The sequence below is a fragment of the Mya arenaria genome, chromosome 9 (assembly GCF_026914265.1).
Source record: "Mya arenaria isolate MELC-2E11 chromosome 9, ASM2691426v1".
NCBI lineage: Eukaryota > Metazoa > Mollusca > Bivalvia > Myida > Myidae > Mya > Mya arenaria.
In genome coordinates, this window is record NC_069130.1 from 53,751,672 (window position 1) to 53,774,762 (window position 23,091).

General features: G+C 35.7%; 1 protein-coding gene across 2 annotated transcripts; it reads left to right on the forward strand.

Moving 5' to 3' along the window:
- The first annotated feature begins 267 nt into the window (after positions 1-267).
- LOC128245635 (hillarin-like) lies at positions 268-21,127 on the forward strand. 2 transcript variants are annotated; one of them, XM_052963841.1, is made up of 14 exons: positions 268-763; positions 3,976-4,173; positions 7,113-7,310; positions 7,706-7,786; positions 8,349-8,497; positions 9,464-9,654; positions 11,416-11,546; positions 12,232-12,798; positions 13,326-13,461; positions 14,959-15,081; positions 15,263-15,420; positions 18,514-18,636; positions 19,605-19,790; positions 20,433-21,127. In XM_052963841.1, exons 1-14 carry the CDS (start codon positions 731-733, stop codon positions 20,475-20,477), a joined length of 2,319 nt encoding a protein of 772 aa, XP_052819801.1. In that variant the 5' UTR covers positions 268-730; the 3' UTR covers positions 20,478-21,127. The 2 variants fall into 2 exon arrangements, with proteins under 2 accessions (XP_052819801.1, XP_052819802.1); XM_052963842.1 differs by lacking the exon at positions 3,976-4,173 and having other exon boundaries at positions 271-763.
- Positions 21,128-23,091: the final 1,964 nt, after the last annotated feature.

The window sequence follows — 23,091 nt, forward strand, 5'->3', positions numbered from 1 at the left end:
CAGATTAACCCCTTTAATAACTTCTTAAATCCTCGACTAGCTTTAAAACATAAATTAGGAAGTAATTAAAACTTAACTATGTATATCTTATCCTAAATACATTTCAATAAACCTTTTCTTTCAACGTTGTTGATTATAATTGTTATTTTGTTGTCGGGATAATGGTATAGTATGAATAAAATTGATTGTTTAAAATGACAATCAGCTCATTGTTTAAAGCCTCGTACGCATTATTTCATTTATTGAATGGTGAATAACTTCGTGCATGATAAAACATGTACCTATTAAGGATTTATTTAAACGGGTAATTTATGGAATAAATAAAATTTGAACGCCTGCTATTAAATAATCGATTATACATTGATGAATCAAATAATAGATCGGTCATAGTGCTTTGAGCAGATTACAGATGTTGTATACATGTAACTTTATAGTTCGTTGTTCTATTAAAAGCACCTGCAATAAAGCAGTAACGTTATCTTAACCGTTGATAAAATAATAGGAAGCTTGAAACACAATATGACGCTCAGTGTATTGATTGTTTGATCTTGTTTGTACGCGTATTTAAGAAAAAAGTCGGTTTCAAATAGGAAGTTATAACACTTAAGACATTTATTGAGTAATTCACAATAGCGTGTGGTATGAGAGTGTGTTTGTGATATACTGGAGTAAAGTGTTACAAGAGACAGCGGTGTTCTTGTTTGTCATTACATCGCCGGGATAAACAAATATGGGAGGAGGCGCTTCCAAACCCCCACCCTCGGTAAGTTTCTTTGGATGCCGCTGAGGCAGTGTACATAACTAGTCTTGGGATTTTAATCATACAGGGCCCGTGATACCGAAATCACTTAGTCCATTGTCTAACTTGCGTGAATATCTTTACTTTTTGTCTTTTTTTAATTAAGTTATTTCAAGAATGCACTTTCTCTTTTCCTAATTGTTTTACCTTTTAACAAAATATTCTTGCAGAACATAAAAGTGTGGGTTTTTAATAAGAAACATTTTTATTAATAATGAAATGTCTTTATATGTTTTATGAATATACCGGCGCTGGGCGTATTCTTTTTTGAAAAAGTGTTAATCGATTTTAATATAAAAGTTTAACCACCTCATTGATGTTATGTTTCATGTTACACCGCTAAATTTTATTATTTGCTAAATGTAATTAAAAGCACAATGTGTCTGGTTTACCTGGTATTTTTTAACAAATAAGAGTACACCAAACATGAGATTTCAATTCGATAAGTTACGAAACATACACTGATTTTAATTATGATAATATACAGTGAATAACATTTCACATAATATCGAATTAACCAAACTCCATTTTTCTCAATACATCGTATGTGCCCCTTAATTCGGTTTGAGTAAAAACGAAGCACTTTTGTAAAAGTGCAAGCACAGTCCTATCATCCATGTTAAGAACAGAACAGAATAGAACAGAACAGAACAGAACAATTATTTAACGGATGGTCATAGACCCGTGTGTCCAAATGTCATTAAGTATGTGACATTATATGATAATATGTATCTATTAGGTATGTTTTTCTATCAAATACTTTCTATTTTATTCCATGCTGTATGTATGTGTAAATTTGATAAATTACTCATTTGTATATGAAGACAAGCTGCACATATATGCCTATTCTTAATTTGTTGTACTATGATAGGGAAACACATTTTGGACATTCTTATTAATGTGAAACAACTGCATTTGAAGAGACAAATTAGCATTATATCCTAATATATCGGTTACATAGAGGTGACGAACGTGTATATTTTTTATCTCGTTAAAACGACTTACGTATCAAATTAAACAACTAAGCGTTAAAACGATATAATTGGCCAATCAGAATCATCAAATAATCGCGCATACATACACATGGATGAAGAACGGTGGATCTAAGGAAAAGTTATATTTTCACCACAGCCGCCAATATGTCGCTTAAAAGAGAAACCAAGTCCTTTCAACGAGTTACACAGATTTTAAACGAGATGCGTAAGTCGCTTTAACGAGATAAATTAAAAATCACACGTATGCCCCATCTATACCACCGTACACGTGTCGACAGTCCATGACTCGCCAAAATACTGGTCGGTAAGTATTAGCCGTAGATGATCCGTAGCAAATATATGACTTTAGTTGCAAACACTCATCCGAGTTCGATCTAATGGTTTGTGATTTGTATGAAATCGTCGTAATCATTGATCATTGATTATTACCACGTCGATGATCTTCACACATTTGTACATTGAATGTATGCGCTCGTATCTGTAATGCATTTCTTTATCAAGATCGTGACTACAATATACGTTTACCTTAATTGAGCTCTTAGAAACTATAACGCCAAAAGTATCTATTTATAATTGAATGCAAATACAGGCTTAGATGTTTGGTGTGATCTTTAAAACCAATATGCTTAAATTATGTTCATAGCCTAAAATTATTACAGTGATCTTTGATTCAAAATAACAATATTTTCTTTTGAATTAACCTTTTTCAATTAAAGGACTGGTAATATTGACATTGTTTGTTTGGTTAATGTTAAGTTAGAGGAGAAAGTGTTCATTAAAATAAATCTCTATAAATCTTATTAGTTTTGCGTAGGATTTATTAAATCAATGTTGAGTTCATTTAAAAGACCGTGCGTCATTTAACAAAATGTACAATCGAAAAACAACAAGCCGAGCGTTGAACATGTCACCCTTGACAATACAATGTGATAAGGATGATGATGATTATGATGATGATGATGTTTTTGTTGTTGTTGTTGTTGTTGTTGTTGTTGTTGTTGTTTTTGATGATGATGATGATGATGATGATGATGATGATGATGATGATGATGATGATGATGATGATGATGATGATGATGATGATGATGATGATACTCTTGCCATTGCTCCTGATGATTATAATGATGATGACGCAGCCTTTTGTTGCAAAAACGTTATATTTATTGAAAGCAATTCCTTCATAGTATAGATAAAGAAAGTGAAAATTCGAATTGTCATCATCTCACTTGTTAAGATCGGTGTCTTCACGAAATTTGAAACTTATGAACATAATAACAATACTTGAATGTTTACCTCATTGAAACGAAATATCTATTACCAACTCTCATTGGCAATCTTATTCATTGACACCTGAATGAAATGAATACATGAACCATTTTCTCCTCAAGACCCACGGACAAACAAAACATTTGAATACAATATAAAATGCACTTTTGTTCAAGCTAGGGATTTGAGTATAATTTAATGAATACATGAACACTTTTCTTCCCAATACCATCGGAAAAACAGAACATTTGAATAATATAAAAAGACACTTTTGTTCAGGCATAACTTGCTAGGGTTTGAAAAACAGTTTAGACGTTCACGATCGGACATGATACTTATTGATGTGAAAGTCGTTTATTGTCATATCTATACCTGTTTTTTATTAATAAGAATAACTTGAAGGTCATATTATTATCGTCCAAGCTTGGTTTCATCAGGGGCGTTAAAGCTGCACTCTCACAGATTGATCGTTTTGGCAACTTTTTTTTTCTTTAGTGTACTTGGAATGAGACAATTTTTGCGAAAATGGATGGAAACCAGTGATATAAGACTGTTGGCAAATGTCAGATCGCAGGTTTTCATTATTATGATAAAAAAGGATGTTTTATGCATTTTCTTTAAGCGTTACTAACGCGTTTAGCCTTAAATCATTAATTTTCAAACGTAAATATGAAAAAAAGCGATCTGATATTTTGTCAGTAGTCTTATATCACTGGTTTGCAGATATTTACGCAAAATTGGTTCATTCCAAAAAAAACCCCAACAAAAACGTTTTGTCAAAACGCTTTAACCTCTGAATAAAGATGACACAGGGGACCAGGATGTGTTTTGAAAATGTAATGTATTGTACTTTTAATCATTTTAGTTCAGGGTTTTCTTCAGAAATTCATCACTTAATCAGTTATCACATTTAAGGCAACGACCACTAACGATCCGTATAGCGTGGTAGACAAACCCACAACAGAGCAAAAACCTTCGGACAAAGTGAACACAACAGAAAACAGGACAAAACCCACCAACGCCAACGCTAGCTCTAATAATGTCCAAAGTGGGTCTTCGTCAAATCGTCCAAAATCAAACCAGCCGAAAAGCCGTACCAAGTTAAAAGACGGGGTAATTTTACGGCACTGGTGTACGGGTTTTAAGGGTTTTTTTCATTGCAGTGAGATGGTTTTTTTTTCTCGCTTACCACGGATATGGTGAAAGAGGCACGTTCTTTTGCAATGGATTTTTGAATTAAATTGTTACACCCTACGTTGTGTGTCTGCAGCGTTCATGCGTTCAGCGTTCAAAGCATATTTCTTTCAATGAAAAAGTAACGATTAATGCAAATATCGAACGCTTAGTAAAAATCTTATTTCTGTGACAAAAATAACTTTAAATATCTTAGTGAAAATGTTCGTCTGGCATAGCAATAAATTTACTGTATCATTGTTTTAGCCTTATAAACTAACATTTTAAGATATATGAACTATAATTATCTCTTTCATATGTTGCATTTGTTTACCTATGTCTTAATCTAGATTCGGGTTTTTCACTTTTCGTGCACCTGGTCGCTGGTTAGATAGGGAATAGCTTCAACTGTTTTCTTGATTTATATTTTGACATATAGCAACTATATATCTATAAATATGATTATGAGTTTTTAAGTGTTAAATATTTATAGATAAAGATAAAACACATTTGAACACAAAGAAAAAAAATCAAATTCGTTTTGTTTAAATTCCCGTCCAAGGTTAAATTCGATGATATCATCAAGAAAACGCATGTCATCATAGATAACATATCAATTGAATCAAGCAGAGATATATTTTATGAAAACACTGATTTGTTATGTGTCTTAGGGTAACTAATGCACAATTATGACCACCTAGTGTTGTTATCATTTTAAACGGTTTTAATGTGTAACAAACGGAGATTTAAACCTTTAAACAAACACTTGAAATTAAGATCACAAAAGAGCGATAATGGTCTAGTGGTATAGGTGTCCAACGATGACTCAAGAGGTTGTGGGTGCGATCAGCACCATGGTTCATGTATCATGGCCTCCCTTAATGGACACTAGTACTGATTTCTACCAATTATGAGACGGAATCGAGAACCCACTCAGCTTTCGCCATAAATAGAGCTAAAATATTAGTATAAACAAATATAACTTTAGCTAAAATGTTTCTGGTCATTTGTTTTACATACCACTTGTAGTAACCACCCTTAACAGTAAAAGATACTATATACTGGAATGAAACTTTGTACGTACCATGCCAGAGTATTTACACACATGTTTAGCAAATAATATAACTGTGCATGTGCCATAATATGGGTAAGAAAAGTGAGCAAAAACTTATTTTTTTCCGACCTCAATAATACTTAAAGGGACTCGCTCATTAATTGTATAATGCACTTTTTTTGTATGACGAAATGTTAAAAATAAGATACTGACGGCCGGAACCATTTAACAAATGTTGATGTAAGCTCAAATATTGTCTTTGAAGTCTACGATTTTGAATAGCTTTTAAACTTTTTCTGCAATTTTGGTATTAAAGAGTACACTAGTTATAATAGAAGTGTTTTCAGTGTATGGGGAAAAAGCGAGCCACTTTAAGTTAAAAATTGACGTTATGTGTCGATTTTGAGTACTGTTAGATAATGACTACCTTTCCTGTATCGGATGCGTGGCAAGAGGCGGACTTTATTGCACCCGCGCGGTTGATTATCTAAATGATAAAGCCAGGTACTTAACGATTGCCTATCTGCAGTTCCATTGATTGAAAATGTTGGTTGTTTCCTGAAGTACAGTAAATGGCAACGTTAAACGGAAATTTAATTCTGAAACTTTTTACGTTATAATAACACATTCCTTTGTCTCATTGGGGGGGGGGGGTGTGGGGGGGGGGGGGGTCATTGATATGTAAAATGATTCAGTGCATACCTATTGTTATTTCAGCAAATCATTTATGGATTCTTTCGCGTTTTATTTCGCATAGATTAGTAGACTTATTTTTTTCTGATGTTTAGTAGATGTAAACTTAATCTGTTACATATATGCATGCATTATAATGAAAAACGAATAATTTTTATACGACCTTAATATGATTCTTTATTTATATACTAATTTGCGACTACTTAATATGATGTTTACACGTACTAACATATATTTATTATATACACGTGTATATTGTTGACATATAGACTAACTCCAAACATAAACATGTATGTACCATTTCTTTTATAAATAAATGCTTGTAAATTATATGATTAAGCGTTTCTTTCATACTTTTCGATGAAATATGGGGTTTTAACAGTGAAATAACAACAGTGAAAATATCAATATGATATTTTCACTGCAAAATAAGGAGTGGAAATATCAACTTTCAGAACTGCTTTTAAATAACTAAAACTAACTATACTAAATCTATGAACTATAACATTAACCCGCCTCTTTATACCTGTGTTTACATGCAGTTATATTGAGTTTTCACATGCTTTTACTTAAATGTAAACTGTGGTATAATAAAAGAATATTGAGTTGAGTTGAGTTGATCAGACCACTGAGGTAATCCTGATCTTGTTGTGACCGACCAGACAGCCCATACTTCAGTAAATATATATAATCAGCATACAATACTTTTACAAATGTAACAAAACTATGTGGAGTTACCTGGCATCAACATGTGTTGATTTCACCAATACATCAATGAAAAAAACACTATTTATACAAATGATACCTACAAATATCCGAATAACATTTGGAGATATCTGACGCACTGATTACGAACAGTATCAAGTCTGAGATCAGACTCAAGATTCAAAATTGCAAGTCTTCATTGTATTGTAACTGTTCTTCCAGCAAAGCATTAATTGTGAACGTTGCCCTATTATATTACAGTTTGAATGTTCTACTAATAATAACATATTTTTTTGTCAAAGAATTGAAACATTCGTGTTCCTTCATAACAATACTTTCTTGAGACTGAGTTTGAACTCAAACTTGAGAATGTTTGTAATCATGGCTCCAGAACATTATTATAATACAATGAACATTTTACCTGCAGGACGAGCCGCAGGCCTGGGAGCTGCTCACCTATCTGCCGACGTACGGGAAGGAGTTCGAGTTCTCCCACACCCACTATCTGTATTCGAACGACGTCGCGCGACTCGAGGACTTTGCGCCGCCTCACACAGCACCCACGAGAAAACATGAGATCTTCGACCCTGACCAGTACCAGCACGTAGACGAACGCACGGACGCGGTGAGTAGACCCCATTTGTGTAAAGGAACGCTTGAAAAGTTAATCATATTGGCTAGACTTGATCGCCTATAATGTTATAAATACATTTTAGTATTCATAGCCAAAACGAGAATTCAGGCCCTACAATTTTTACAAGAAGTTTAATATTCGTAGCATATAACAATATTTACATAAACAATCATCCAACGCTACTGGCAGTACAAATGTTTTTGTCTAAGCATGATAATACCAGTTTTGTCAAGTATTGTTTATGTAGATGGTTAATAAATACCCTTGGAACAACCTTGCTAGGAATCGTAAAGGCGCTCGTATAGGATTGTTTGATGGGTAATTGTTAGCAATGATTTCCAGATAACGTAAAAGTGATAATTAAACTTATTGCTTCATCCTCAAAGGTGAAGGACTCTGCCCTGGAGAAACCATTGTCCGAGCTCATCCGACTGCTGTGTGGGGACTATGACGACGACATCTCCAAGGTAACCAATATACCCTGTCAAAATATGTAGTTTTTTCTCTCGATGTGAATATTTTAAAGATCTGTCAAAAATGAAAAATTTACGACAGTAATTACATTTTTGCCATAGTGAGAATGCGTAGAGTACCACAACAATAGTTACTTTTTGCTAATCATGAGATTGAGAATGCCTAGAGTACAAGTAGCAGGTGCTTGTGACATCAACAATCAACTTGCATTTTCGGTCTTTTTACAAAGAAATGTTAGTTATTCCAAAGAAAATCATTTTTTTCCATATACATTCAAAGTTCTTCATGCAATACAGAAAACATAAGCAGATGAAATAAACAATGAAAAATAGTTTTTATTTTTAACAACAGTTTAGGAGTTACTTAATGCTAAGAACATATTGTGTAAATATCCCCTACCTTCTTTCGCCATACATTTTATATAATTTATCCCACAGGTGTTAGTCGAAGCAGATTGCATATTGAAAGGTCTCCAAACCAGACTTCATTCTACAATTGAATACTATTTCTATGAATTATTTTAAACATATTTAAGTGTAAGAATATCTCCCACAGGTTCGCGCCCTGTATCGATGGTTTACGTCCCAGCCAGTAGAGACAACGGCCTACAAGAAGGGTAGCAAGCCGAACACCGCCATGTACCAACTCTGGCACCTCAAAAACAAGCGAAACACATACGCTGGCCTCTTCAGTCTCCTTTGCTGGTATGAGTTACGAGCTACGACAATGTTTTGTTGTAACATGGATTTGAATGTTGTAACACTACTAGTCGACCTCGTTGCTGGTTTCTTCTTGGTTTTACCATAAAATTTATTATTTACAAAAACAATAAGAAATTAAAAGAAATGTAATTTGATCTCGTAAAATAACTCTTGAGTTTACACTATACAATGAGGGTAACGGAATGGATAACTGCAAATGTGCACTCTTGGTGTACCAAATCAAATCGAGCCACATATAGTTTAGGGTATGACTAACACAAACGGTATTGTTATGGAAACAAAACATATCGTCTTCTAAAGTACATTAAACAAAACATCATTTTATATAATATTTTTCCTTGTTTTTTTGTTTAACACTGTTGAACTCGCGAAAGTACTTTATAAAATCATAAACATCTTTTGCGTGGTATTTTTACGAGAGAGTGACCAAAGGTCAAGGATATCAGAGCAGTATACACTATTATGGATGGCGTTTTCAATAAGTTCTTAACCTCCATCCTAATTCTATGTCTTTCGGAACACCTCGGCCATTTTAAATCGAAAACGTCCTCGGATGTAGGCATTACAATACAGTTTAAAACAAACAAGCCATATTTTAAACCACAAACAGTAATGAAACTTATCCTAATATCGATGTTCCGGTTATATATTCACGGAGTGCTGGTGACAGAATTATCCAACAATTAACTTAAACTTGGCATATATCTGGTTTAAGTACCAAAAACTAAGCCACAAGTAAGGAAGTAAAAATATAATTTAGTCATATTCCTTTACTAGCGAGTCAACAAGATTAAAATGTGGATCAAATTCAAGTATATTTTGCAAACTCAAGTCAAACATAATAAACATGTCACTGAATGCGGACTTACGATACGGGGCTATCTCAAGGGGTCCACATATTAAAGTTGACAATGCTTTATATGAATCACATGACCCTCTTACTTTCAGGTACGCTGACTTACCGTGCGCTATCATACGGGGCTATCTGAAGGGGTCCACGTACGAGGTTGGTCAGAAGATTAACAAGAACACGCACCAAGGGGAATGGAACGCTGTACTGGTGGATGGAAACTGGCGTTTCATCAACGCTTTCTGGGGCGCATGCGTGCTGTCGGGTGATGAGGACGAAGACTCGAAAAGTACGAACACTTTGAAGGGGTCGGAGTTGGCTTTAATGTTGGGGGAGGGGAGGGGATTGTGAGGAGCTGCGTTTTTTAAGTGACACATTTGCCCAAACTCACATCAACAAATGCAAACATGTGAACTTTCCTTTTACGTTGTTCCCAATACAGTGACCATAAGTTAGCGTTTGTTAAGCAATAAGAGAGCAAAACATTAATAGGTAATTTTAAAACATTTTTCAATTATTTAAAACTTTCAATATCTTAAAGGTTCTCCGTTCACCATAGCGATGGCAAGTAAATCCATATGTAATTGTTAACATTTGATAACAAACTCCAAACTATCTATAGTCAATAGTTAAAATCCTTCAGATACATTAAACATATAAACACATGTGTGAAAGATAAACGATATATATGTACTTAAATGCGTATTGGTAATTTATAAAGATTCATCAGTGAAATACAAATGATATTTCACTGTTTCAAAACTATCGGCATAAAACAATACACTGTAAAATATTCATGACGTATTGTTAGCAATTTAAATAAAAACAAAATTGGTATAAATGAGATTTCGGAACTCTTGAATACGCTAACACCGTTATATGAGGAAACCAGGCTTCACTTAAATTGAACATAATAGTCGCCGGACGAACCTGGAGACGGACGAGATCGCGGTGCTTTTCACAAGATTCTGCGGCCCGATTGGACGCGTGTCACATCCATTTAGATTATGAGCTGAAATGCGATGTATCTACTTTATTGTTGTTTAAAAACCTCACTTCAGAATATGAGCTGAACCGCGATACACGTATATCGAGGATGTTTAACCTCGCTTCAAATCGTGACCTCAAAGGCGATGTTATGTACATTGTTATTGATACTAACTGATTAAAGATTTCTGTGAGTTTACACATAGTTTTCAGTGACCGTACGTTTTCTTAAACAATTACTGATACCGATGTTTTTTTTGTATTTATTGAATGTACACCATTTGACACTAAATTATTTCATATCTTCAAGGTTTGAAGAGTTCCTGTTCTTGTTATGAGATAAAAAAAAATGTAAAAACTATATCATATGTCAAAGCACGTGGTATGATAAACACCTTTTTAAAACTTTCTAGCATGTTTTTATCTTGGTTGAGCTCTGCATCCTGCTTTGAGATGTTTGGTGTCTTCCGTTAAGTGTTTGTTGTCATTGCTGTTCGTGCTTTTAAACCGGGTCTTTGTTGATTTTGTTGTCTTACTGACTACATTGAAGCGTTTGACGTGTAATTCAGACAGCATATGTATTTATACATGTGTGACGAGTTATACAGACTACATTTACACATGGTGTAATATTTCTGACTACATCTTCACATGTTACGTGTATTTCCGACTGTTTGTACACGTTTTACTTGGACGTATGTTTCAGACAACTTTTTCAGACATGTACTAGTGCTACACATATGGCATCTCTTATTCAACCTATATCTACACATATGACAAGTTTTGAAACTAAATCATCACATATGACATGCTTGTAGACTACGTTTACACATAATTATGTCATGTTTGCAGAATTTGTACATACATATGTCATATACAGGTTTTAGGCTATATCTTCACATATGGCATACTTTTCATACCATTTCTACACATATGTTAAGACTACTTCCACACATGTGCATATTCTGAAGACTACATTTACACATATGGCATCATTTTAAGACTAACTATACACATATGACAAATGGCTTGATTAATCCATTCCATGTGGCGTATATTTCAGACTACTTCTACACATGTGACGAGAACTTCTTCCTGACGGACCCCCAGCAGCTCATCTACACACACTTCCCCGAGGAGCCTAACTGGCAGCTCATCGACACGAAAAAAACGATAGAGGAGTTCGAAACCATGGTTTGTGGACCGTATTTTGACCTTACATTTTACACCATGCTTTAGACATGTTATATACTTTGCTATATACCCATCATAGATCCACATATCGTAAAATACTGTAGTCAGTATTCCACTCCAGTGCAATACGGTCGTATTACATTGTGTTGAATGTCACATCATTCGTGATTTTAAAATGGCGTCATTAAACAAAATAGTGCTTCATTCAAGTGCCATTCAATAAAAGTACGGCGTTTTGATTCGGAATGTCGCATTCGTCTCTAGTATATGTTTGCAGTTGTGTTCACTTTCACTCGGCGTGCGTTTTTTGATTTCCGAATCTGCAAAAACAAAATGCAGCTAATAGAGCCCTATTATACTTCGGTCAAGTTTCAAATATAAAACTTGTCACACTCGGCATAGCAGTTATATTATATGAAGGGGTTTCACTTTATCGCTTTTCCACGAATATTCTGATAATATCGGCTCGGGCTTAGTCTATTAAATTTTATTCCAAACCATGACAGATATGATATAAATATCAGCCACAAACGTCCTGCTTAAACACCTTGAACTAGAATAATCGAACATTTTTCGGATGTTCTTTAGGCGATATTTATACCATTTTTTTTACAGCGCACTCAAGATATTTTGAATAATCTAATTTCCATATACTAGTATCAATGTACTTTTTCTTGTTGCCTAGGTATTCTTAAAAGACCGGTTTTTTAACCTGGAGATGAGGGTCCTGTCTCATCCATACTGCAACACGGAGGCCAAGGACGGCGAAATAGATATCGTGTTCGGTCTTCACCCAGAGAAATCCAGCAACCACACATTCCTGTGTATCCCAACTTTCTTCGTCGACAAAGACAAACACAGAACCAAACCTGTTGAACTTCCGCAGAAAAACGTCCAGTTGGACTTTATCCACAGATCGAATGAAAATGTTCTGTCAGTGAAAGTGCGGTTTCCAAAAATCGGCACATACAAACTTGAGATAGTCGGAAAGGACTTGGCAGTGAATCAGCCGGACTATGACTATGACTGGGTCGCTATCTACAAGGTGACAGTCAACAGTATTCCGGAGCGGCAGGTGTTTTTCCCTATCCTGGAGGAAGCTGGCTGGGGACCGGGCAAAATCATAGCGGAACTTGGGTTGGAGGCCATCACACACAAAACAGGGGTTATTAAAATGCAGCCAGGCCAGCTGGATGTCAAATTTAAAATCATTGACCACGCAAAATTCAAGGAAGCTAATGTCACATACAAGGTACTTGGGTGTACACTTACCTTAACATTCTGTTATCTATATCATACTAAGTTGAATTTTATTTTTAATCATGGGCCATTTGGTATACACCTTGTGAATCATAATATATACGTAATGTGGATAATAACAAAAACCGGTTTCATAGGTCGCAATATTAAAATAGGGGGTCAATATCATTAAACATATTTCTTACACTTTTTTCCCAAACTAAAACTAGAACATACGTATTTATATTATTCGGATATATGTAGTAATAAGATGGACAATGTCACTTAAATATTGATATCATATAACTGATTACTTGTATATGCTTTTATTAATACTTAAGTTTAAAGGAGATAAGACATAGACGTTTAAATACATATTTTACAATTTATAATTTATGGGATGAATGCATAAACCTAGATGCTTACAATATTCAATGTGTCAATTCTCATAAATTGTTGAATCGACCCCCTTGCACCAACGCCTTCCCACATATTGTTCCCAAAAAATATTCGAGGTTCTCTTTTCTCTTTCCCCGCCAGGTGTCGCCAATCGGAAGTGAGGACGAGGCCCGCCTTGAGAATCACCCCTTCCAGCAGACTGGAGACATCCTTGAAGCCTCATTCAATGTCACAGAAGGCGAATTCAAAATGAAGATATCACACAACCTTGGAGGAGGTAGGATACTTTCTCTTCATTTCCTTGTGAAATTAATTATTTTGAAAATAGATAACCAATTCCTTATGAGTTGCAATTACTACTTCAATTTACGCGTAGTCTAAGTAACGTATTGATGTGCAGTTTAACAAATTCGTTCCCTGTTAATGAATGTGTTGCATTATCCAGATGTTGCTTGTAACACTAGCGGGTCCAAGGGGGGGGGGGGCAACCGGCGCCCCCCCCCCTCTAAAATCGTCAAAGTTCTTTTTTTTGTCAATTTAGGAGAAAAACAAGGAATAAAATACGCCCAAAATGCACATTTTTGGACTTCAGTCTGTTAAAATGTTCTTAGGGGAATACCCCCGCCCCCCCCCCACCCCCCCCCCCCCTCCAAACACGTTTAACCAACAAATTTCGGTTCTGAGTGAGGAGCAGAAGTCAAAATGTTTTGCCTCTAAGTAGCTCACCCTCTAACATCGAATCCTGTGGATACGCCCCTGTGTTATAATAAATGATGATGCCGGGTGACAAGATGATTTTACTGAAAGTATTTGGAAAGATTTTCGTTGTTGTTGATCACAAATATTGGACATTAACGTCCAAAAATACATGAAAGGGATTGCCTGTTTTAGTTTTTAAGAATAGGTATATATTTCCGTAAACCAGTGTAAATGGATGCACCAGGTGGCCAAAGGATGTGTGAAATATGCGATAACTTTAACATCCTTATAGTAACATTCATAAAAAATAACAACATGTTTTAATTTTCGGGTGCAAACCGATGAATGTGTAGGACGGTGATACAGCATAATATGAGCCCATCGTGACTGTAACCTTGTGTTGCTATCGAAACATCGCACAAACTGCCAAGCCGAAGTTTTCTTATAGTAATCGCGGTTTTTCATATTACGATGTTATTACTATAAGCGTGTCTACTTGTGTTATAAACTGAGTTGAGTTTTACACAGAACCAAATACAACATTTTCTTTCTCTACGGTTATGCAGCAGTCAGTTGTAACCACGGCCCCCAGGTCCGAGGGTATACAGGGGATAGAGGGGGAAATGTGCCGTGTTGTTACCTTCAAGGTGGCCCCGCAGTGCCGAATGAATGCGATGGTTTTGTATTCGCGTCGAAAATATCGGGGAATGGGCCTTACCTAGGATACCCCCGGGGTCGGGGGCATTTGGGGGGATTTTGCCAGCAGTTTGTGCCCACAGGGCGGAGATTTTACCCGGAATTGGCTGGACCGAAAGTCGAAGTTCCCGCTATTCCCCGGACCTGGCGGGAGGGGGGGGGGGGTACAATTAACTGGTGCATTATGCACTTTCGGTGAATTAGCCATGTTTGGATATCCTAGCTCGCACACATTCTACCTGAGGGCAGATTTGTCGATCTGAACCTGAAAAACATGATATATATTATTAATAAAAAATAAGTTTGAACCAATTTTCGAAACCGTGAACAAGAAAACATCATCAGATACAATGAAGTCGCTTTTTCATGTATATTGCAGGTAACGAGCGGAATATCTGTAACTACCACATTATAAGCGCTGTACCACCGGTCGTCGTACAGCAGGTCGGAAGCGAGAAAGCACCGGAACCGGAACACGATGAGCTAGGAGAACTTAGAGACAGTAGGAGATTGTCCATGCTTTATGATAATTTCATTGTTTTCAATGTATTAGTTATATGCAATTTTCCGCAGCTTATATCTTTAGAAGGACTAAGAGACTAAACTTAGTATATATAAATAATATTATCAAGCCACTAAGATTTATCATACACACATGAACATATTTACATGCGTGTCCACAGAGTTGTCGTCTGCGATTGACAGTCAGAACCTCGAGGACTTAGAGCGTGCAGTGGATCTAGTGGAGAGCAAGGGTTATGCCACCAAGCTGCACAACGAGCTGAGAGAAGCTAAGGACCTTATTGCCCGTCTAAAGAGGCTCCAAAAGTTGATACATGAGGTAATGTATTAATAGAAATAACAATGGAATAAGTAAGAGTTTAGTCACCAGGCTTCGTAAAGGCCCATATTGGTCGCTCTAAAGGCCTAGTTTAATCCTTCTATAAGTGACCCCCCCCCCCAAACCGTGTATAGTAAACAACCTCTGTGTATTGATCTTAATCTAATTGCCTAATTGTCTTATCAGATCTCCAATCTGAGTATCCTGTAGTGCAGTTTCTGAGGTTTCATTATAAAAATAGACCCTAAATGGCCCTGAGCCAATAAACGAATACACAGGAAATTGGCCCCTACTGTGACACCAGTGCAATTAGCAGGAGATGCACAGCAGGGGATTATCATGCCAAACATTCCTTAAACTAGGCCTTTAAACTAGGCCTTTAAGAGGATATAAACACTGGTACAAGTAATGACCACATTGTCCTTCATCGTCACACTAGACCTAAATGTGTTATCCGTCCGTCGTTATTACACTAGACCTGTGAACTCAATATCAATACGATAAGGGGTGTATAGTGTATGTCAACAACGTGTGCTCCCGGTTGCGAGAGGCTAAGTTCCTTATTATTCGACTTGCATAATTTCCTTGCCTCGTCACACTAATTTGGAATGCGTTTTCAATTAGAAAACAGCGAAATGCCACCTAAGGACACTCCGAGTTTCATGAGGCTATGTGCTAGACTGCCCGATTGAAAACGCTTTAATCTAAGTTGATTATCTAACCATTGAGTTCCTTCAATGTCACGCTAGATATGTACGAGTAATCATTTAGATAAAGTTGAAAAGGGTTTCAAATCATTTCCCTCGTCTGAACATTGCCAGTGTAGTAAGCACCTCGATATTTGTCTTACGACACAATACGATTAGTTTATTTGTTTGCTTATGAAAGTCGCTGTTTTCTCTTCCCCAGTGTAGAAAAGATGTAAACGATATTGTTCTAGTCCTTTATGCGCGAGTAAATACGCCTGGACTGTAACGCCGCATAACAGCATCGCCGCATAAACGTGTTTTTTTCTTTTATGCGGTTTTTCAACGCATAAACAGGGCGACCACGTTTATGCGGCGACGCTCAGCGCATAAACCAGAAATTGCTTATATGGGGCGCAACTGTGCCTTTGTGCCACATAAAGAAGATTAACTTAACCATATATTATAAAGCTAAAAATAGAGTTCTAATATTTCAACAAAAACGATGGTGATGACGTTGATGATGATGATGATGTGATGTCCGTCCGTCCGTCCCGATATATTGTGACATGGGAGTCTCCAGAGTCACTTACATTTATTCATTGGCGTATGAAGCTGTGTACCTGTGTACCTGCTTTAATTATTTTTATTATTTATTTATTTATATTGTTCCAGTAACGAAATATGTTCCTTGATTTAGTCAAAATTAAGATATTCTTTTCAGAATAATATTCAAAAGGGATTGGTTCAAAAGCCCCAATATTCCCCGGGGTGTGGGCAGTTGTTACAAATCACATGTGCCTAACTAGTGACTTATTGCAATGGACATTGGAACAAGTAAAGTTTGAAAAATATTATTATCAGTCGGGCCAAACGTCATTTCAAACGTTTTCGCAGAAAGATCAATTGGTTTGGTTCATATTTAAACCGATCTTACTAAATCTTTTTAGAATTTACGCCTCTAAAAGTCTAGTTCAAAGTCCGATATTGATGAAACGTTATCAACCACTTTTGTTATAGTATATGTTTTAATTGTTTTTATGCGGTTAAAGTGTGCCTTTTTGCCACATAAGAAAGTCATGTTAATGCGTTGAAAATCACCGCATAAACGTGGTCAATTTTGTTTATGCGGCGATGCTGTTATGCGGCGTTACACTGGACCAGTATTCAATACAGTTTTTATCATTTTCCTTAGTCACGCCTCAGTGATTCAATTCAGTCTATTGGCCAGTTATTTTTACAGTCCATTAAAACACTCAGAATCTACTCTTAAATTTAAATTAGATCTAAGTTGGTTATTGAATAAGGACCCTGATCGAATCTTGAATCAAACATCCCTTTAGTCGTTGACAGTGTAGTCGCCGCCATTGATTTTGCCCCAATCCTCGACTTTATCACCTAGGCATTGACCAAGTCCATGTGTAAATTTGCTACATCTATAACGCCCATATAAAATAAAGGTGGTAATCTAGTCGAAGCCTAAACGTTTTTCGATGAAAACTCCCTGTTAGGATATATTTCATTGTTATATCTAGATTTTCGTTGCGCATTCATAGTTCCAACTTATTTATTTTACAACGCTTGTGAAATAAAAATTTTCAACACAATATTAATAACTATCGTTGGCATGATGTTACGCGAGAATGTGTTTTTTTGTGTGGAGAAAACCGGTGTACACTTGTCCGGCTTTGTGACCACAAACCAAACTCACAGGCCGGGAATCGTATTTATCGTGAAAGCATTGTCTTTAACATATAAGCACAGCCTGCGTCTATGTGTAAATTTGTTACATCTATAACGCCCATATCAAATCCAAGCGATAATCTAGTCTGAACCAAAACACGGTTCTGTCAACACTCTCTGTTAGGTCCATTTTGGTCTTGTTCCTAGAATTGTCCATTGACTCTCTCCTGACCGTGTGTTGTGTTATCGCAAATCCTTTGCATCTACTAAATTTCGACAGCAATCATTTAACCTTTCCCTGAATAGCATGTAAATCATTACTTGTGTACATGTATAACAATCTGCATCACATTGTACATGTCCTCATGTGGTTATTTGAAACATCGACTGAACCAAACAGAGTGTCTGGTTATATCGTTGTTATAATAGCATAGTTAAGCCCTTTAATACTGCTCTTTTTGTAATACCATAAAACGGAGTTCATGCTAAGTTTTCGTACATGTACACGTAGATGGTTATTATATTATGTTATAAAGCTTACGGTCTCTGCATAATGGTCAGCAATACTGTACCCGATAACCAATAATAAACATGTGTTTTACATATATTCTATTCATGTTGTTGCATATCTTGTAACCAGAATTAGTAATAAAACTTGTTTCAGTTAAGTCACGATGTATAATGTCCATGTCACTTATTAAGAGCATACATTCTTTGTTATTAGGTGATGACCTTAAACCAGAGAACGATATCTGAGATCCGCTCGTACGCACATCCCATTGCAGAGATACACACGGTGATGCGGGCCACTCTTTTGTTGCTAGGCAACCCAGAGGAGGAGACAAAGGTTGGTACCAAATGATGAGTACCAATGATTATGGGTACCAGTTTGAGTTTCTGGTACACTGTATCCCGGCTCGACCGAAGGTGCCAGAATCAGTCATAGAGGGTAAACATTTATTTTGGATAAAGCTGCTGCTCAAACACATCTACTACTTAGGTTAAACTTAATTTAGTAGTACAATGATAGTGTAGATAGTTATATAAACGTTTAGTCAATCACTAACGTTGGCGAGAGTGTGGTCTTGTGTTTGCTTGGAAACCGGAGATTCTAAAAATCTCGTCTGTTCAGTTTTGATGAGGGCCAATACCTGCAACTTTGTTTGTTACTAAACCAAAAAGTCTTGATTTTTAATATGAGGAGTACATGTGCATGTTTTGCCAGAAAAAGACGCTTTCCCGCCGAGTTGCCAACAACATTTAACATCGAACCCAATGAACTGTAGAATAATAGCACGTTTTAAACAACAGCTTGTAGAAGGATTGACTCGTAAATAAATACTGTTCACACCCGCCCAAGTGTTTTGTTGTTTGTTTCTGAACGATAGACGGGCTTTTCCGGCTGTGTGTTCAAACTCCAATAATCTACTTATCTAATCTGTCTGATCAATTCCCTGATCCAATTGGTTTGTTATCTTTAAATGGAGTTAATGGGCTTATAACTATCTTGTGGAAAACAACGACTTCACAGACTTAATGAAGGGGTCAATCATTTGAAGAGAATAAAGTGACATGATTGGCAGGCCTTGCATGACATGACAGAAAATAGCAATGTAACATTATACTTTATCATAGTATAATCTTACGACTGGAAGAAATTACTGGCGGTGGTCGGTAAGACGGGGGTTATGCTACATCATTTTATGTTCTGTTTTTTTTTTTTCATTTTAGAGTTGAAATAACGTGCAGGCTATGAACAGTAAAGAGTACGCTGCTTTATCGCACACTATTTTATCTTATTCTGTATTATCTTAGGACTGGAAGAACGTGCAGGCTGTGATAGGAAAGACGGGGAAGATGTCGCTGAAGAGGAGGATCCAGGAGCTGGACGTGAACAAGCTGAAGGCAGAGACAGTGATGAGGACCAAAGCCCTGCTAAGGGACATCAAGCTCGAAGACATCGTCATTATCAGCGCTGGGGCCGCTACCTTCTATAACTGGGTGAGTAGAGAAAATTGCTACTGTGAAACATTTAGCAACCTTTCTATTCAAATGTTATTCGTGGATTAGTAAGAGAAAAACAATTTCCGCTTTATAGTTCGGATTTCCTTATGTATTTGGACTGTGGAAGAATGATTCAGTAAAGTGCTTAACTTTGTGGTTCAAAAACACATTTAGCAGGATGCTGAGTTCGACCGAGATAGAAACATGCTAATATTTAAAAAAAAAATATGTTTATCATACCAAGTGCTTTGACGCATGATTTAGTGTTTTTTTACATTTTGCTCCGCATAACAGATACAAAAAATCTTCAAATCTCGAACATTAAATGGTGTACGTTAGAAATCAGTATTAAGATAAATAAAACGAATTTTCAGTTGTATCAAACGAAAATAGTTAATAACATATATGTTTTTATAAATACCGATTGAATCGCATAATTATATAGGATAAAAGAGTATCCAACTTTATCGTTCTAATTGATCACAGTACAATGTGACTAAATATTTTACTACTCATTCAATATAGGGTCTGGTACGTTTTTTTTCCTGAAACTGAGAATATAGCAGTTGTATGTAGTTTCCAAATCGCAACCTGCCTCTTTCTTTACTGTACGTTATGTTTATCTTGTTTATTTTTCAGTCGAACGGAATGGCAGAAGAGTATGAACAGAGGAAAAGGGAATAACAGTAAACGCTACATAACAGTCATCGTGATGGAGAATCGACCTATTCTAATAAGCGTAATACCATGTGTACATGCGTATTGAGTGTATTCAAACATGTTGTATCTCACACTTTTGACAATATCAAGTTTAAATAATTTAATTCATCATTGACCATATTTGTTACGAACTATTATTCCGTCCAACTTTGTAAAAAGCTATTTTCTGTGATACTATTTTTATATCATATTTGTTGAATTTATCTGTATAACTTTCCCTCTGACATATTGGATATACTGTGCTGGTGTTTTGTGGATATTATGTTAGTTTATTTAGATCTATCCTTCAACGAAAATAAGCTCTTGCAGTGTGTCCTTTGTGACAACCAAACAGGCGCAAAACAGTGCAACTTTATTTGGCAGACTGGTTTACCATACACTGTAACGATTGATCTGTATTACATATAGTGTGATCATGTTTTTCAGAAAAATGGAAACCTTCATTGCAGGTTGTGATTGGACGTATTTTTCTATATTGTCAAATGTACAACTAGCTATTATATAGTTTTGTACACGTTCGATTCATTCTTCCCTGTTTTTTTGTTGATTCTGTATTTGTAAGATTGCGTTGATGTATACAAGCGTCATAGAACTGAATAAATTCCTCTATCAAAGCTGTCGATCATTATATCTTCATGACTACCTATATTTATTTTACAAGTGTGAAGAAAGTTATATATGTTTATGTTAAATTACTCTCGTAAGCTCAATATTGCGCGACATAGTGGTGTTGTATTGTTTAGAAATCGGAGTATTCAGGTACCCGGGGAAATCCCACTTGTCCGGCTTGGTGACCACAATCAAAACTCACAGACGTCGGCACGGATTCAAATCCCGGACGTCTTGGTGAGAAACGAGTGCGCTGACCACTGCGATAGCTTAAGGACCTACATTTTTAGCAACCCAGGATTACGTTACCATTCTGCTTATACTGGGTTGTCGTAGATGTACATACTATGTGTGACATTTAAAGAAAATTAAAATTAAATTTTAAAAGAAATAAGGATGTAACAATGAGTAGGCATTTCCGAATTGATGTATTTGCCTCTAAGTATTCAGATATATATATATTAAATTATGAACGGATTAGCATAATAACAACTCAACCGTACCCTACGTTTCGTATCTGTCGAACAAGCTGAAATAGTTACAATTGACCATGGTACGGAAATTGTACTTTTTTAATTCGATTAAGAAGATGAATACACTTAAACCCCGTCTATATTACATGTTTGAGTCTTTTTGTACAATAACGTGCATAATTTAAAATTGGGGCAATAATTTTGTCGAATAGGTTAAGTCTATGCTTTACTGATAGACAGGTGAACTTATAAAGATATTTATTCATTTGGAAAATGGATTTAAGCTCTTGACCTGCTAATGTAGTTTGGACATCCGAAAAAGATCCTCCTTTACTAAACACAACACCAAGATATGAAAACCCATTGGCTATTCCTAATTCCTCGTTATTGTAATAAAACTTTAAATCATTTCTCAATCTCCCTGCTTTACTTAATATCATTTATTTTGTATTAACGGTATTTACAACTAATTTCCATTTATTGCAATATTCAAGCAGAGCATCTAAACTTATCTAAAGCTCAATTGCTTAGTTGGCAAATATAACAATATCATCAGCATATAAAATAAGGAATACCTTAAACATTTCGACATCAATCCCATCTAAACATTTATGTATAAAAATATATTCTATGTCATTCAGAAACATCGAGAAAAGGAAAGGCGACATACTTTCTCCTTGTCTTACACCAAGAGTACAATTAAATCCATCGCCTAATACATTATTATGTTTTACCTTTGATTTGACCACTTCGTACATAGATTTAATTATATTCAACATATTACCCCTAACCCCAAGCTTTATCAATTTATACCACAGATTGTCTCTCACTATATAATCAAAGGCTTTTGTATAATCTATAAAAGCACAGTACAAACGTTTGCTTTGATTCAACATATGAGTTATAATGCCACGCCGGACGAAAATATTATCAACAGTTCCCATACGTAATCTAAATCCCGCCTGTGCTTCTATATATACATTATATGTTTCTGCCCAATCAGTCAATTTATTTTTTAATGTTCTCGTAAAATGTTTACCAATAGTACTCAGCAATGTGATTCCTCAAAAGTTATTCTCATCATTGATATTACCCTTTTTATGCAACGGTATAACAAAACCCTCAGACCATGCCGGTGGAAAATACCCTATTTCAAAAAGCTTATTAAACAAAGTAAGAAGATGTGGCAACAAGACGGATTTCCCATGAATAAAAAAATCATTTATATTCATATCTGGGCCCTCACTTTTGTTAGTATTTAATTGTGTTCAAGCATTAAGTAAACAATCAGAGCTGATGGGCGTATTCAATTCTGCAAACATAACATCAAACTCATTTTTCTCATATCTATCTATAAAATCCACAACATCCTCGTCTACGCAGAAAAAAGGATCAGTAGGATTATTCACACTCTTAAAATAGCGTTCAAATGTATCTATTGAAATATTAGTAATCTTCATATTAGCACAACCTTTTAACATATTCCAGTATGTTTT